The 18883-nt window shown below is 35.5% G+C and overlaps 1 protein-coding gene across 1 annotated transcript; it reads left to right on the top strand.

The window, feature by feature from the left end:
* Positions 1-71: 71 nt before the first annotated feature.
* Positions 72-8560, top strand: LOC111057410 (probable 28S ribosomal protein S26, mitochondrial). The gene is given in 5 exon segments (XM_022344835.2): positions 72-485; positions 1499-1598; positions 4091-4144; positions 4146-4253; positions 8191-8560. Coding segments are annotated over 5 exon segments (705 nt in total). The 5' UTR covers positions 72-228; the 3' UTR covers positions 8377-8560.
* The last annotated feature ends 10323 nt before the right edge of the window (positions 8561-18883 follow it).

Here is an 18883-nt window from a genome sequence, read left to right on the forward strand (position 1 = left end):
ATATCGATATCAGTATTGTTTGATGATATCGAGAGCAATATGTTATCGATAGTCAATAGTCAAATTGCAAAATGTAAATGTTTGAGGTTAGGTTATCATTTAATTCTTTCTGAATTCTTTATAAAACTTCAAGAGTTTTCTTGATTTTTAGTGACTATCGGTTTATTACTTTATTCTTAACTGTCTCAAATATCTTCATCAAAACTGGTTTTAAAATAAGTGGATACAATGAATTTTGTCAGGCAAATGAAGATTTCACCGTGCAACGTTTTATCACAAACACCTATAGTGTCTAGTATATTGAATACTAACAATAATCTAGTTTGTTATCAATGTGTTAGATGGAGTAGACATAAACCTAGATGGCTTCCTGTTGCAAAAACCAAAATGTACAGGATCCCTGCCAGAAAGGAGTATCCTGAAGAACAAACTGCCGAACTACTCACTTGGTTCAACAACTATAGAACACAGATGAAAGCTCTTCAGTAAGTCAACTTCAATAACATAATTATTATCTTGTAAGCTATTTACACTTGTACATCCTAGTCTTCTGCATATGGTTCTGTCATCTGATCTAGTATTTATATAGTAAAAATACTGATATAGTAAAAACAATTGAAGTTAATTTCAGTAAAAGAGGGGTCCAATTAACAAACTCATGCAGTATAGATAAGGGCAAGGTTGAATTTTTGGGCATTACAATAGACAGGGGCCTATCATGGAACGCACAGTCTGCAAGAAACTAGGCTCAGGAACCTATATGGTGAGAAGAGTGAAGTGTATTGCAACACTGGAAGCGGCAAAGGAGCTTACCATGCCCTGGTAGAGTCCCACCTGAGATATGGGCTTTTTGTGTGGCGGGGATCGTCTGCGGGCAATCTAAAGAGGGCTATAAGAGTGCTGGCAAGTCTCAAACAAAGAGAGACATGTCGAGATGCCTTCCGTCATCTGGACATAATGACGGTGACCAACATCTACATCATGGAAGTCATCACCCATGTTAGCCGACTAAATCTCCAGAGAGGCACAGATGTTCATAAATACGTTACTCGGCAGGCAGACAACTATGTACTCCCAAGGCACAGAACTGCAATCTTTGAAGAGAAACCTTCATACGTGGGCAGAAAACTGTGAATCACCTACCGAAGAAGATAAAGAGGCTGGAATGTGTGACATTGAAAAAAAGACTTAGTGAGTTTCTCAAAGGAAGGCCCATGTACGAACAATGTGAATTTCTTGAAACATGAGACAAATACTGGCAGTGAAAAAATATAAGTTTAAATACAACAATTCAAATATATTATAATTATTTATATGTATATATATATTTTTTATTCTTGACAACAATTGCTATTCTTGAAGAATATGTAATAAAGAATTTTGACTATTGACTATTTAGTCAATTATTGTTTCGCTGATTTCATTTCCGCTTTGCTCAGTAGTGAATAAAATCACTTATGATTTACTGGCATCATTAAATCGGTCTGTTTCCTTCCAGTTTGTACTTGGCTGAAAAGCAAAAAGCTCAGGAAACGGGACCCGAGGTGATAGCTGAACGTCTACGTCAGGAGGAGCTAAAATATGTGGAATGCATGCAGGTAAGCTCTTATTGTATATCGCTGTTATCAGTTATAAGCAATTGAATGCACCAGCTTATTGGTTTTATTTATTTTGTATAATCATAGCCTACAAAATCCCTCTAGAATCATCTAGAGGAATCTAGAAGATTTATCTAGATGAGTCTTCTAGATGCTAGATTCTAGCATCTCTCTAGAATCTAGGTATCTATCTTGATTCCTCTAAGCATCGAGATAGATAATCTATCTTATATCTAAATACTCACTGATCAAGTATCTTAATACTTAATCAGTTTGTTCTCAAGTATGTACATACTTAATCATGAAATAAATGTTAATTATGAAAGATTGATGCCGCATCCACATGTTGGCCGAATGAAGGCTAATGCGCCAGTGTGAGTATGACTGGTTTGCCAAGGCTGGCCTTCATTGGGCACTGATCACATTGCACGCTGTGCCATCTTACTGAGCTAGCATTAGACCTACACATCCAGAGCTACGTTTAGCTAGAAATACGTCGTCGGGGTACGTTGCTGGGTGCATCTACTTCTGACCTCGGCATTATGTCCACAGTTGACAGTTCATCTCCTCATGGAAATATATCGCTACCGTAACCTGGTCATCGCGTCTGCCTGCCATCTTCTAAAATCGCAGGTGATATCCTGTCGTTGCCTTGCACGACTGAGCGTCTCCTTGATCGCTCGCGTGACCTAATCATCCATCTATTTATTTTCTTCTATAAGATTAGATTAGATATGGATAGGTATGATTTTGTTTATATCAAAATAGATTGTAAATTTAGTTTTGTTAAAAGAGTTCTTTGTTGATTAAACATTATTTTTCTTGTTTCGTTTTTTTTTTAAATATTGGTACAAATGTTAAAAATATTCATAACAAATAGTGTAAATGTATTACACAATTGATTCAGTTTATTTAGTTTTGTTGGAGGATTTTTTAGTTTATTTTGTTGTAGTTAGTTTTTTGTTTAGTTGAATGATATTCCCGTTTGTTTGAATGTGTTCTGGTTTATTGTACTGTAGTCCAAGATAAAATTATTATGTTAAGCGACTCAACCCTCAGCACAAGCATTATGCTTAAAGAGGGATGAACCATTAATATTTCTTCAAGGGCACTTACCTTTCATTGTTATTATCATTCATTATCATATCCTATTTTATTTTATTTTTTATTTTTTATTGTATTATTTTATTTATTTTATCTACACATAGGGTTCTGTTTATTTATTATTTCATTATTGAATGTTTAATGATTGTGAAATGTGTTGTGTTCTTGAATGTGATTGTAATGTAATTTATTTATTTTATTGGTTGAATAAAGCATTTATTTATTTATTTGCATGGTACCTCCTTAGAGAGTTTACAAGTTGTCAACGTCAGCATGTCACCTCAAGAACCGGCTTTAGAGGTGACATCCAGACAGAGGTCTACTAGGCGACTGGATGACACCCAAACGTCCCGTTCACACCAGCGTAGGGTAGCTTTTAATTTGCTTCCAATATTGGGAGATAGAACGGCCAAGTCTTCCAAAGACGTATTTCTAGCTAAACTTAGCTGGTGTGTAATGACCTCAACTCCATGTAGTACCGCATACACTTTTAAATCAAATGTGAACAATATAACGTATACTTAAAAATTGCTACCAAATATTTGTTAAAATAGTCCCTTCATTCTGTTTTTAAGACATAACTAGCTTTGAAAATGAATCCATTTCTTGATAATAAAAAATCGGTATTTAAATATTGAATCATTTTTAAACTATTTATGTCTTGAAAACAGAAAAAAATATACTATAGTGACGTCCACAATATAATGGCAGTGGAGAAAGATAGGAGAAAAACTTTGCCAATCCTCAGTTTTGTTAATGCCTTCTATAGACTGTAGCTGATACAGGTTTATTGAAGTAATACTAACTTACTGTTCATTCTCGTTTAAAACAATCAGTTATATTTTATTAAGCTATAAATTATATTATTCAATAATTGCATAATGAATTTTCATAATCAAGATGAAGTATTTTGTTAATTAATTACTAATTCTACATTTCTAAAAGATGATCTGGCAACAGAGCAAAGCGAGAAAGAGATAGCACTAACCGCTTTATTGAGTGATAGACAAGGATAGAAATACCATTACTAGACAAACACTGCCATTATAACGTGGACCTCACTATAGTCATACATTAATGAAGTGATATCTATAGATGTGAATATCGTACTGAAATTTCTCTTGTGTCAATATATTATATGCTATGCTTTGTGCCTAAAATGATTGATTGATAAAGTAGAATGATTGTGGATGAAATGATTTATAGGTGAACTACGAGTGTCAAATCATTATATATGCTTTGAAAGAGAACTTATTTGATTTACTGTTTGATTAATCAAAGTTATACTTTGCAGGTGGTAAATTTAATTTCCATTAAATAGTTCACATTAATTCTTATTATACTATATCATGTATATTGTTTGAAATAAAATCGATTGATTGATTTAGATTAACGACGAGTGGAATGCGTCTGTGGCAAGGTCGAGGGAGGCCAGACTCGCAAGGGGAGGCCGAGGAACGAAGACAGAAAATAGCGGCTGACATTGCTGAGAGAGAGCGCGCCAGAATGGAGAAGATTAGGGGCATCGAGGTGGCTGTGCGCAGGGAGAAGGTAAACTGTTATCTATTTATGATCAAAGACAAATGGATTATATAAATAGAAATACAAATCTCAGTACCACAGAAATTTGTATATCCATTTATTTTACAAGTGGTTAAATGGTCTGATGAGCGATTTTGGGGATTAGCAGTCCGCTGAGCGATCCATTGTTCAGAATAACAATGAGGATAGGTAGACGCTATCGCAGACGCTGAATGGGAGGTCTTGGGTGTCATTAATCATCAGGGTCAGTGACAGAGAGGCAGGCCACAAGCGTATGTGTATACTCGCAATACGATATTATATTAATGGTGATTGAATCTGTACCTACCACCTTACATAAAAAGGAATCAGTAATTGTTAAGCAAAGATCGAATAGCTTTCTGCTTCGAACAGCTCAAATTCATCTTCGTTATAGCCTATAATATATTCATATATAAAAATTCACAATTTCAACAAGTTCTATCAATCATCTGCATTTCTTCAAGTGAATGAGTAACAATACTGCAAATAGATATAAGGTATTATAGTATCTCACAGATATCAAGAAGATTCAAGATCAACTTCATATCTAAAGCAATCTACATTCACAAGTAATCACAAATTTTATTTTTATGCAAATCTACAATCGTTTTAGTTAGTACAGTATATAAAAGCGTAATACTATGAATAATTTATCCTCTAAATCTCTAATGGATTTATCTCTTACCGAATTTGAAATGGGTTCCATCCCAAAAATTTAAACTTTAGGCGCTCATATCTCAAAAAGTAATGATCGGAAAAAAATGTTTTCCTAAGAAAACTTTTTCATTTTGATAGCTTGATGATATAAAAATCGAAAACTTTGAAAATATCACCAGTAGAAAGTTTATTTTTCGCCTTTGCACAGGAGTTTTTTTACCATCCCAAATCGATTTTTTCAAATATCACCAGTAAAATGTTAGTCAGTTGCACAGACTTTTGAGAACAGTTTGTAAAATTGGTAACAGTTCATTGGATAAAATTATTATTTAACAACAAATGATTCGTTTTTATGGAAGGTGGTGAGTTCTGAATTTCTGATTCAATCATTATCATCAATATATCGTATTGTGAGTATAAACACAACACTATCCATTCTAGCCTTCCTCTGTCACAGTTCCTGATGATTAATGACACCCAAGTCCTCCCTTTCTTAGCGGTCTGCCTAGGCCTATCCCTATTGTTATTCTGAACAATGGATCGCTCATCAGACGACACCATTACAAGTAGCCCTAAACAGAAAGAGACAAAAGGATCATATTCATGAAATAAATAATAAAGGTGTGATAGACATTTAAACTTACCCTAACTTACGGTTTTAAGATGGTGGAGCAGGCTTTAACAAGGTAAAGGATATCAGAGACGTTAACAAGGTTTTAACAAAGTAAAGGATATCAGAGAAGATAGCTGAGAGTGTTGAGAAGTAAATATGTATTCATGTTAGAAGACTGTGGAGCGGCGAAGTTAGGGTAGAAGGTAGAAGGAAGATAACGGTAGGAGAAAGATAGAAAGAAGCGGAGACATTGACTAAAATGTTAGTAAAGCATGTAACTTTACTTCTTAACACTCTCAGCTAACTTCTCTGATATGCTTTACCTTCGCTGGTCCGCTATTTTTTGACCCTTCCTCCCAGGGCCATCTATATCGTAGTTGATCTTTAGTTCCACAACAAAAAGCCTCCAGTTGAATCGATCCTTCTGTGGGTCAAAGCCTCCCCAAACTCATGTAATTTAATACAAATTAATCAAATATTCGATGTTACATGTGGTTCCACACCTATCTATAGATGATTCAGTAACAAGAAAAAGGTCAGCTGCCATTACGTTGCTGCAATTTCAACCTTTTTCTTGTGACTGAACCATCTCTAGCAGTTGTATTAACAACTTCTGATACATGTTTGAAGCTATTAAGTTTTACTAAGTAAAATTTAACTTGTCATGTGTTATTGAAAGATTTGTTTCCATTAATTATTAATTGAATGAATATTATACAAATTTTGTTCTTCTGACAAAAATACTCTCATGCAAGGGAAGCTTCCCTGTACTCATGGACGAGTTGCTGCAGACCTGAGAAACTCTCCAATTCAACTCTTAATTCATCCATTAGTACTTATAATGTAATCATTTATACACAGCATACATAACGATTTTGCTATGACACAACAGCAGAATGTCTTTCCTCTTGATGTCCGTTTTCACACCGATTCCTCGACGACACGGCACGACTCGACAAGACAGGAAGATGATTGGCTGGTTAGGTAGACGTATTGAGAATCAGCCAATCAGAGGGCAACCTGTCTAGGTTGACGAATTAAGAATCAGACAATCGGAGAGCTTCCTGTCGTGTCGTACCGTGCTGTCGAGGAATCGGTAATTGTGAAAACGGCCATTGGCTGATTGTATTGGCGTACCGATTATCAGCCAATTCAAGTCCATTCTGGGTGTTGTGTAGTCGCAAAATCATTGAGAGTAAAAAACGGCCAAGGAGGATGTTTAACTTGGATTAACTCGTGCAGTTTGTGAGAAATTCACTTGATACTTTTTTGTATCAATTTAGTATGAAATGTATATATTACTAGTAGTTCTGTGAACAGTAGACCTCGCGCTCAGTAAGTTACATTGACCTGTTGTTATGTTTTCTCAAAAAAATTTATCAATTTAAAATGTCTAGAAAAATCCTAAATAAACATAGAGCGTTCTGTCCTATCGTACCGTGTCGTGTCGTCCCGGAATGTGAGTGTGAGCGCTGTTATCAGGTCTGGCTGCAACTGTCTACAACGTTGATGGAAAGATACATTTTCAAGATGTTTTCTAGATGTTTGATGTTTTTGAGCGGGTAGTATTATAGTCAACTGTCTACTAACGTTGATGGAAAGATACATTATTTCAAGAGGTTCGATGTTTCTGAACGGGTAGTATTATAGTCCACTAAACAGCTGATTTATGATGAATAATTATTCTATAGTCTGATTTTTACTCTAATATTGGCGTATGAAGGAGGCTCCTTTTTCCTTTTATATTATCCTTGAAATGCAAAATTTCCTAAAACCTTGTATATACGTCGACGCGCAATTTAAAAAGGAACATACCTATCAAATTTAATGAAAATCTATCAACGCGTTTCGCCGTAAATGCGCAACATATAAACATTTAAACATATAAACATTCAAACATTTAAACATCCAAACATTTGAACATTAAGAAAAATGCCAAACCGTCGACTTGAATCTTAGACCTCACTTCGCTCGGTCAACTAAGTAAAATTCAACTTCTAAAGTGTTATTGGAAGATTTGTTTCCATTAATTATTGATTCATCCATTAGTACTTGATATCATCATTTATACACAGCATACACAACGATTTTGCTATGACACAACAGTAGAATGTCTTTCTTCTTGATGTCCGTTTTCACACCGATTCCGCGATGACACGGCACGACTCGACAGAAGGAAAGCGTTCTCCGAATGGCTGGTTAGGTTGATGTATTGAGAACCTGCCAATCGGAGGGCATCCTGTTCAGGTTAACGAATTGAAAATCAGACAATCAGAGAGCTTCCTGTCGTGTCGTGCCGTCGAGAAATCGGTAACTGTGAAAACGGCCATTGGCTGATTGGATTGGCGTACCAACAATCGGCCAATCTGAGGACATTCTGGGTGGTATGTAGTCGCAAAATCGTTGTTTGTGAAAACGGTCAAGGAGAACGATCAACTTGGATTAACTCGTGCATTTTGTGAGGAATTCACTTGATACTTTTTTGTATAAATTTAGTAAATGTATATGTCAATATTACTTGTATAATCTAGTACTTCATGTGATTTGTTGATGTTTAGCCTCTTCTACAATAAATCTACTTGAATCTTGTATTCAATTTGGTTCTTTCATCTCGTAACACTCTCCGTTAAAACAAACCCTTCAATTATGTTCCAGGAGCTGTCAAAGACGTTCATCACCAGAGAGAACATCGACGAAGCGATTGAGAAGGCTCTGAACGAAAGAGTTGACTTCAACTTCTGCATCGACCTGAAGGGAAACATCTACAAAGGGCTGAGAGCCAGACCCGATCTGGCCAGTGATAACCCGTCGCCTCAAAAACTAGAAGCCGAATCTGCTTAATGAACCACATATTTTTTGTGTTAACTTTTTGAGATTCAATGCTAGGAGGTAGATTGATGGAGTACCACACAGAAGCGCTAGTAGCTATTTTTTGATATTAACTGTGTATTGTAATTAAATGTAGTTAATCATCAGTGATACATTGATAGTGTTTATGCATTTAATTAAAAATCATGAATTCAAAGTGAGTATTTTTTATCAATCCATGACTTTCTTCCCTATTATTATTTCACTACAAATATTAGATTTTTCGAGTAATAATTTTCAATTGTCTCACTACATAACGTTTTAAGCTGCGTACATACATGGACTTAATAAACAAGTCTGAGTACAGACTTGAGCACCATGAACACGTGCATTTTGCTTCTCATCAACTGATGCTATACTTACTAGTAGTTCTGTGAACAGTAGACCTCACGCAGTATTCTCATCCACAAGTACCAGATGTCAACTGTTTTAAATGTTAACAAACTCAGTTCACGTTTGAATTTGTATTACATATGATTTAATTCATCCAGTTCCGTGATGACCTTTCTATCTGATGAAAATTATTTTTTTAGAATCAAAAATATTATAATTTTTCCAGCATTATTCAGTTCATTTGTTTATTTTTATTCACCTATTAAATTAGTTTTTTCGAATGTGAGAATATTGATACTGATGGGCACGCATAATAATACCATGACTGCAAAACAAATAAATATTGAAACCAAAGACCTTAAGGCCATTCCACACAGCACGTGGCGTGCGTGGCTGGACGCACGATAGCTACTTTTCAAAACATTGCTTCCTAGCTAATCAAATGAAGCAATTCACATAGCAGCCACGGCCACGCGGCAACGCTTGCTATACTAGCCACGCGTGGCTACCGTTCGCTCTCTGAGCGATCTTTTCAAACGTGTCCGGCCACGTTTTGGTCCGAGCATGCGCAGAACGTATATTAGACGTATACTATCGTATAGAACGTATACTATCATTGTCAGCCTCAAGGTCGCGCATTAAATGATGGAATTCGCCATAGGTCTTCCTTTTTTTATTGATTGGATGTACCCACTGGTCCCTTGCTGACACCGAATACTATAAAACCAGCTCATTATCACTACTACTGCTGCTGCTGGAGTCATCAAACCAAGGTAAGCCACAAGAAAATCTAGATTCACACCACGGGACCGTCAGAGTTGACATCTTCCTGCATACTGACGGGAAACGTGGCCGGTATAGCATCGCAACAGTCGTGGCGGTGTGAATTGGCATGTGGCTAGCGTAGCCGGCGTGGCGTGCGTCCAGCCACGCACGCCACGTGCTGTGTGGAATGGCCTTTAAAGCTGCGATTAGACCAAATTTATTTAAAAAATGTTAATAACTCAATCTTTTAGATTATATTATATTGAACATAACTTATCATACACATGATGAACATATGTGTTTGTCAACTTCCGTTCAATCTAATAGAATCTATAAGGATTAAGTTATAACCATTTTGTTAATAACTTTGGTGTAAATTCAGCTTAAAGATGCATACCTCTTTAATGTCTTTGATTGAAACTATAGACCTTATACAAATACAGTAATAGACTGGCTTCTCCACACATCTGTGTAATCACTTGTCAGCTGATTTATGATAAATAATTCTATAGTCTGATTAATTTTTACTCTAATATTGGCCTATAAAGGGAGGCTCCTTATTCCTTTTATATTATCCTTGAAATGCAAAATTTCCAAAAACCTTGAATAGGCTATACGTCGAAGCGCAATTAAAAAAGGAACATACCTGTCAAATCTCGTGATAATTTATTACCGCGTTTCGCCATAAATGCACAACATATGAACATTAAGAGAAATGCCAAACCTTCAACTTGAATCTTAAAAATGTATTATGTTTAGGGACGTTCCGATACTTTCGATACTTACTGGTATCGATACTTTGCTTTCGATATTATTATTATTATTATTATTATTATTGTCATTTGTTACGTGAAGCCACATATCTGAGCAGAGCTCAAGTGGCATGTAACATGTCATGAACATTTTTCTATGCAAAGTGTATGCATCTGCATAAGCTCAAAGTATGAAGGCACCACAACATTCCTCCATGGTATAGGGACACGCTTCCACAAGTATATTAGTAATTGAAGACAAGAAAAGCCTATGACTACCACATAACCGTATTCTTTCAGGTAGACAATTGAAGAGCTTCAGTCCCGAATAATATGGTCCTTTTTCCAAAAGTGTCAGTCTGTGAGCGGGGTACTGATATACAGCTGAACTCTTTGCTCTTGTGCTATAGCCATGGCAAACTACATTTCCTTCAAATCTCGCTGAATTTCTGAAGACAAAATTTACAGTCTCAAGGAAGTGCAATGCTGGGACCGTGAGAAACCTGTATTTTTTAAAAATGGGCCTACATGAATTGGATGGCCGCAAGCCCTCCAAAACACGAACAGCTTTCTTTTGCATCTTAAATATTTTATATAAATTATTTTTACTATTCCCCCAAAAGAAGATGCTGTAGCGTATTAGGGCTAAAAAATATCCATGATACACCTTCTGAGCTGTCTTTATAGTGGATGCAGTCCTCACAGTTCTCAGTGCAAAAAGTGCATGATAGAGCTGTTTTATAAGTTTTTCCAAGTGTTTATCCCATTTCATATTTTTTTGCAATTCCACTCCAAGAAAACTAGTCACTTCAACAGACAAGCACTCCCTCCCATTTGAAGCATTCAGGTTTAAAGGTTCAGCATGATGTCCCGTCACGGCAAACCTGATATAGTTGGATTTAGTCATATTCAACTTCAATGCATTATGACCAAACCAATTGTTGAGTTGATGCATAGCCGTTTCAGCCCTAATCATAACTTCGCTATCATCCTTCCCAGTAACCAGAACCGTTGTATCGTCAGCATATAAAATGAGCTTGCCATCTACATTATTTGGCAGGTCGTTTATAAATAAATTGAAAAGAGTCGGTCCAAGCACAGAGCCCTGTGGCACACCTTGCTCTACTCTTTCCCATGCTGAAAATACCAGTGAACTCCCATTACTCAATTTAACTGACTGATATCTATTTTCCAAATAGGACACGAAAAATTTCCCTGCACTACCAATAAATCCATAGAATCCAAGCTTATTCAACAACAGCTCATGGTCTACCATATCAAACGCCCTGGATAAATCGCAGAAAAGCCCTAAAGCCTTCCGCGATCCATCCAGAGCATCCAACACATCTGATACAACTTCAAATATAGCAGACTTTGTTGACAATCCCCTCCTGAATCCAAATTGTTTGTTATGAAAAATGTTATTCTCATCTAAGTGAACCATCATCTGCTCAAACACAATCTTCTCAAATATCTTGGAGAATACAGTTAAGAGTGCAATTGGTCGATAATTTTTAATATCCTTCCTATCTCCCTTCTTGTGAATTGGTTTGATCAGAGCATACTTTAATTTTTGGGGAAAGATTCCTTCCTGCAAACACCTATTAATAATAAATGTTAGAGGCTCCAAGATAATGTGACTAACCTTCTTTATCACTCGTGATGAAATCTCGTCCCACCCAGTTGAGCCAGAATTTCTCAAGCTATTTATGGCTTTCCTAACTACACTTATTGAGACACTTCTGAACTTGAAAGGAGGATACTGCCTATTTATTTGCTTGAGGTACTCTCTGCTCTCACATGTTCTAGCAGAGCCGGACATTTCAGATGCACATTCAACAAAATACTCATTGAACAAAGAAGCTATGCATTGTGGATTAGAGTACCTCCTATTGTCAGCTGTAGTCAACTCTATCTTCTGCTCATCCCTATTTAATAGCCCCAGTTCATTTCTGACGATTGTCCAAGTGCCTCTATTAATATTGTTGGACTGTGCAATGAACATTTCATTGGTTTTTTGCTTAGCTAGTAGTATTGTCTTCTTTAAAGTTCTCTTATATTTGGCAAAATAGGACAGAAATTCAGGATGTCTGTTAGTCTTACTCTCAATGTGTAACTCTTTTCCTTCTACACGAAATCTTGATGCCAGTGGTCAACCAGTTTTTCACCGAATCATTCTCTGTAACCTTAAACTTTCTCAGGGGGAAGCAGCTGGAGAAACAATTGTAAAAGAATGAGTGAAAAGTATTAAATAATTTCTCGCCACCATCATTAGTCATACATAGGGACCAATCCACAGAGCTCAATGTGTCACAAAAGAATTTCAAGGACTCTTCATTAATACATCTTCCTAATCTGCAACTATTATTGTGTTCAACGTTGGGATTATTGGCTAATTCTATTGTTAGGGCTTCGTGGTCTGATAATCCTGGGTCAAAAATCTGTGCAAGAATACTATCCACATTATAATTGGTCACAATATTGTCAATGCAGGTTGAAGACAATGAGGTTATTCTAGTTGGCCTGTCAAAGATAAATGAAAAACAGCTGGATTCAGTGATATTCCGGAAAGTACTGCTATTAGAGTTCCTCTTAAGAAGATCAATATTATAATCACCACATAGAAATATAACTTTTCTCCTATAATCTCGTTTAAGCAGACATAAGAGCTTGTCATAAATATTGAAAAAATCTTCAAAACAACTATCTGGGGCTCTATAAACCGACACTACCAAAATTGTCTTATCTCTACCCTCCATTGAGACACTGAACTCAACCGCTGCACACTCAAATACACTTTCAATTGACAACCCCACAATATCCTCTCTAATCCTGTAATTCAGACCTTTTTTTAAAAGTATACAAGCTCCTCCTCTTCCCTTATTGGAACGACAATAGACAGAGGCAGGATTATAGTGTTTGAGATTGTTCAGTAAACTGGTGTCACAGGATGACAGCCAGTGCTCAGTGAGAGCCACTACTGGAGGAATTTTAAGATCAGGAAGAAACACATTGAGCTCATCAATTTTTTTAACAATTCCCTGGATGTTTAAATAAAAAAGGAAGGGTGAAAGAGTAAAAGAGTAGTTCACTTCAATTAATGACATAATCATAAATAAATTTGTATATAAGAGTAGTAAAAGAGTAGTTCACTTCAATTAATGACATAATCATAAATAAATTTGTATATAAATTTTAGAAGATTATAAGGATTAATATAGATGAAAATTATAGTACTGATTCAATAAGAAAAAAGTATTGAAGGATGATCGTTGTTATGAAGTGAAAATTATAGGCTACAAGGAACAACGAACAAGTGAGTCACAAATTACTCCGCTTCCGACACCACGCCGCTATGCTAGTAATTTCTATTTCTAGTTTTGTTTTTGTTTTGTTGGAAATTGGAAATAACATTGAGATTGAGAATGAGAAGTTCAAGTCCCTGAAGTTGAGAGTTTTGAAATAGTTTGTTGGTTATTAGAAACCTGGAAATACCGATACCTGAATTCACCATCTTTTAATTTGTGAGCAATTTTTTGGTGAGGTTAAAGTTTCCTAGCTTTGAATTTATGCTGTTTAGTTGTTCAGTGACATCATAGCTTCTTAAGTATACCACAAAGTTAGTAGACAGAAGGTTGGTCACTCATCTATAGTATTTTAGTTGAAATGCAATTGGAGTGGGGGAACTGCAGCCGTGACGTAGGCTGTAGTACAGAGTAGGCAAAATATCGCATTCTTGAAAATCATACGGTGACGTATAGTCAAATTATATAACACAAACATTTTCTGACATGCAAGCTTTCTGTTTCTGCCTTACAATAATTATCAAAACATTTAAATAATACAAGCATTTTTCCATATAAAAGCAAAAACCCCACCTCCTAACTTTCCTTTTCAAACCCTCAAGGATTCTTCATCTTCTAGGTCGTATTTATATTTTGTAGTTTGGCTATACATCAGCTTGTGAAATTCGGGGATGAGATATTTTGATTCTCGTAGAACATGTGCTCAATACCAGCATGTGTTCAGTGCATTTATATGAACGAAATTTATCGGAATCGGTTTATCGGTTTATTGCAATGCATTAATTTTTCAATATTTTTCATGCGTTAATCTGAAATTATAATAGTATAACGTTGTCTACTAACGCTTTTCCAGCTTATTAACTTTTTCGTGTCACGTTTTTAGATTCTTGAAAACTTTCAACTTCATTTTATTCATACAAGTTGAATGAACTTGGAATATTTAACAACATCATTAGAATCGGTGATTCATTCGCTATAAGTATGGAACATTTTCAAGTTCTAGGTCAATCTTGAGGGCAAAAAAACGACGATTTATTTGAAGATACAGTGAATAAACTGTATGCTCAGTGTGGTTACTCCATCACATTTTTACTACACGTGACGTCATGCTGGCGTTCCCCCCTCCACTTCGAATCTTACACCTGTGAGTGATCAACCTTCTGTCTACTAACGTTGAGTATACCAAACATATTTCGTATTTGCCCAGTGTAGCAGTTACCAGACATTATGACATCACTAATAACAAACAGTACATAACTGACTCAAGCTCAGTCAATATTGGTTCAAAAATTATCAATTTGATCTACTATTAAGACCACATTTATAATTCTTGAACAAATATTCCTACAATATGAAATCAAATTGATAATTTTTGAACCAATATTGACCGAGCTTGAGTCATTTACCCATCTTTAGGGACGTTCCAGTTCCGATACCACCATTCTTTCGATACTTGGTATCGAAAGGAGGGTATCGATATTAGTAAAGTATCGAAAGAAACGTATTGATACCCTTATTGATCAAGCTGGAGTCATTTTCCCATCTTGCCAGAGGGTCTTCTTTGTTTCGACAGACTATTGAGACTATACTTGATAGATTGCAGTTAGTAGATAAGTATTTTAGTTGGTAATTCCGATACTTAATGCTCACTCGATGCTTGTGGTATCGGTATCGATACTTTTCTTTCGATACTCTACTAATATCGATACCCTCTTTTCGATACCAAGTATCGAGAGAATGGCGGTATCGGAACGTCCCTAATTATGTTAAAGATGATAATGGAACCTTTGTGAGTGTAAATATGGTTACACCTTCACAATGGTCCTCCAAAAAATTATAATATAAAAAACGCAAAAAACCGAGTAACAGATAATGACTGATTACATGCATTCTACTATACAAAACTCTTCCACAAATCTGCAACGAGATACTTATCACTAATAACAAACAGTACATAACTGACTCAAGCTCAGTCAATATTGGTTCAAAAATCATCATTTGATCTACTATTAAGACCACATTTATAATTCTTGAACAAATATTCCTACAATATGAAATCAATTGATAATTTTTGAACCAATATTGACCGAGCTTGAGTCATTTACCCATCTTTAGGGACGTTCCAGTTCCGATACCACCATTCTTTCGATACTTGGTATCGAAAGGAGGGTATCGATATTAGTAAAGTATCGAAAGAAACGTATTGATACCCTTATTGATCAAGCTGGAGTCATTTTCCCATCTTGCCAGAGGGTCTTCTTTGTTTCGACAGACTATTGAGACTATACTTGATAGATTGCAGTTAGTAGATAAGTATTTTAGTTGGTAATTCCGATACTTAATGCTCACTCGATGCTTGTGGTATCGGTATCGATACTTTTCTTTCGATACTCTACTAATATCGATACCCTCTTTTCGATACCAAGTATCGAGAGAATGGCGGTATCGGAACGTCCCTAATTATGTTAAAGATGATAATGGAACCTTTGTGAGTGTAAATATGGTTACACCTTCACAATGGTCCTCCAAAAAATTATAATATAAAAAACGCAAAAACCGAGTAACAGATAATGACTGATTACATGCATTCTACTATACAAAACTCTTCCACAAATCTGCAACGAGAGCCAGCAGCTTCAAAGTCAGTTATAAGTAACAAATCCAATGTCAATCACATTGAAATTCATTTTGTGAGTTCTTTACACATCAAAAAAAGGTTTTTGATGGTAAAAAACGTGAAAATTCAACACTAAATTACTTAAAATCCTTGCTACTTACCTTGCCCTACTACCATAGGTAAGGAAAGTATTGCTTTCCAAAAAAAATTAAGGTACCCCAATTTCAAGTTTTCTATACGTTTCAAGGTCCCCTGAGTCCAAAAACATGATTTTTGGGTATTGGTCCATGTGTGTGTATGTGTGTGTGTGTATGTGTGTGTGTGTGTGTGTGTATGTGTGTGTGTGTGTGTATGTCTGTGAACACGATAACTCCATTCCTAATTAACCGATCGACTTGAAATTTTAAACTTAAGGTCCTTATACCATGAGGACTCGACAATAAGAAATTCAATAAAATTCAATTCAAGATGGCGGAAAAAATGGCTGATAATTACTAAAAAACCATGTTTTTCACGTTTTTCTCGAAAATGGCTCTAACGATTTTCTTCAAATTTATATCATGGATAGCTATTTATAAGCCCTATCAAATTGCATAAGTCTCATTTCAGGGAAAATTTCAGGAGCTCCGTAATATTCTTGAGAAAAATGGCGGAAAATGACTAAAAAACCATGTTTTTCACGTTTTTCTCGAAAACGGCTTTAACGATTTTCTTCAAATTTATACCATGGATTCATAAGCCCTATCAACTGGCATGAGTCTCATTTCTGGGAAAATTCTAGGAGCTCCGTAATATTCTTGAGAAAAATGGCGGATAATGACTAAAAAGCCATGTTTTTCACGGTTTTCTCGAAAACGGCTTTAACGATTTTCATCAAATTTTTACCATGGATAGCTATTTATAAGCCCTATCAACTTGCATAAGTCTCATTTCAGGAAAATTTCAGGAGCTCCGTACTATTCTTGAGAAAAATGACTAAAAAACCATGTTTTTCACGTTTTTCTCGAAAACGGCTCCAACGATTTTCTTCAAATTTATACCATGGATAGCTGCTATTCATAAGCCCTATCAACTGGCATGAGTCTCATTTCTGGGAAAATTCCAGGAGCTCCGTAATATTCTTGAGAAAAATGGCGGATAATGACTAAAAAGCCATGTTTTTCACGGTTTTCTCGAAAACGGCTTTAACGATTTTCTTCAAATTTTTATCATGGATAGCTATTTATAAGCCCTATCAACTGACGTGAGTCTCATTTCTGAGAAAATTGCAGGATCTCCGTAATATTCTTGAGAAAAATGACAGTTACTAAAAAACCATGTTTTTCACGATTTTCTCAAAAACGGCTCTAACGTTTTTTTTTCAAATCCATACCCTGTATAGTTATTTATTAGCTCTATCAACTGACATGAGTCTTTTTCCTGGGGTACTAATGGGGGGTCCACCCAATCCTTGAGAAATGGACTTTGTAACCTCCTTCTCGTGCATGAGATAGGTAGGTACACGGTTTTTACTTTTTCTTCTTCCATATACCGTGGGTACGGAGTAGAGCAGTTTATAAAAAGAACACAGTCATAGTCAAGATATTTCATCTGTAGAACAGCTATTTTGACGAATTTAAAAAAAAATCATCGAATTTCACAATTTACATAAAGGAAAAAGTACTCTGAAAACAATTGTATATACACATATACAGTAGTCTGATCGTAGTTGCAAATATGTTGCCGTCAATCGTCATTATGTTATTCCCCTAAATTATTCTCGTTTGATAATGAGGCTTATAGTTCAATGAGCAAGGAGAGTTGTGTGAGTGTACCACACCAGATTTTTTCTTATGCACTTTCAATATTATTCTTATATCCTGAAAAAGGACGAAGGAGTGAGTCAATTTTGTTGTCCAATGAACTTGACCTGTGGAAAGGTTCGAAGAATATGCGTTCAAAATTTGAAGTTGATTGATCAATTCTTGCGAAAGTTAATTGTAGAACATACACACAGACGGAAGATTTTGACCTTTAGTAAGTCAAGTGAGAACTCACTAACGCTCGTTCAATAAAAATGTAATTAAACTTCCAAGTAGACCTATTGAAATAAATGTAAAATGAATAAATTTCTTCTGAAAGGTCCATACTATTCAAAAATATTAACTAAACTATATCGATGTTGAATCTGTATACCGTATTTAACATTGCAAAAAATATTGGTATAGAACAATATCATAATATCACTTAAGCCCTGCACACACACATCGATTTTTGTTCGTACGATATTTTGCCGTCCTTATGAATTCTATCAGATTAAACGGAACTTGACAAACATCATCTGTTTAATCTAATAGAATTTACAAGGATGGCAAAATATCGTATGGACAAAAATCTATGTGTGTGTAGCTAGCCTTACAGTACTATAATACAAATTTACAGTACATAATGTAGCATTCAAGTACTGTAGTGAGGTCCACGATAAAATGACAGTGGAAAAAGATAGGAGAACAACGTTGCCGATTCTCCGCCTCACCATTGCCTTCTATAGATAAAATAAGATTGAGTATTTCGAACAGGAATAAACAGCTAATATTACATATGATTTAGATGTGACATATGATTTAAATTACATATTAATTTCCGATGTTATTATATTATAATTTTGCAAATTACAACGTTGGGTCCAGACAAGGTAAACTGGAAAAAGCTTCAATTATTCAGTTTTG

The sequence above is a fragment of the Nilaparvata lugens genome, chromosome 4 (genome assembly GCF_014356525.2).
Source record: "Nilaparvata lugens isolate BPH chromosome 4, ASM1435652v1, whole genome shotgun sequence".
Classification (NCBI taxonomy): Eukaryota; Metazoa; Arthropoda; class Insecta; order Hemiptera; family Delphacidae; genus Nilaparvata; species Nilaparvata lugens.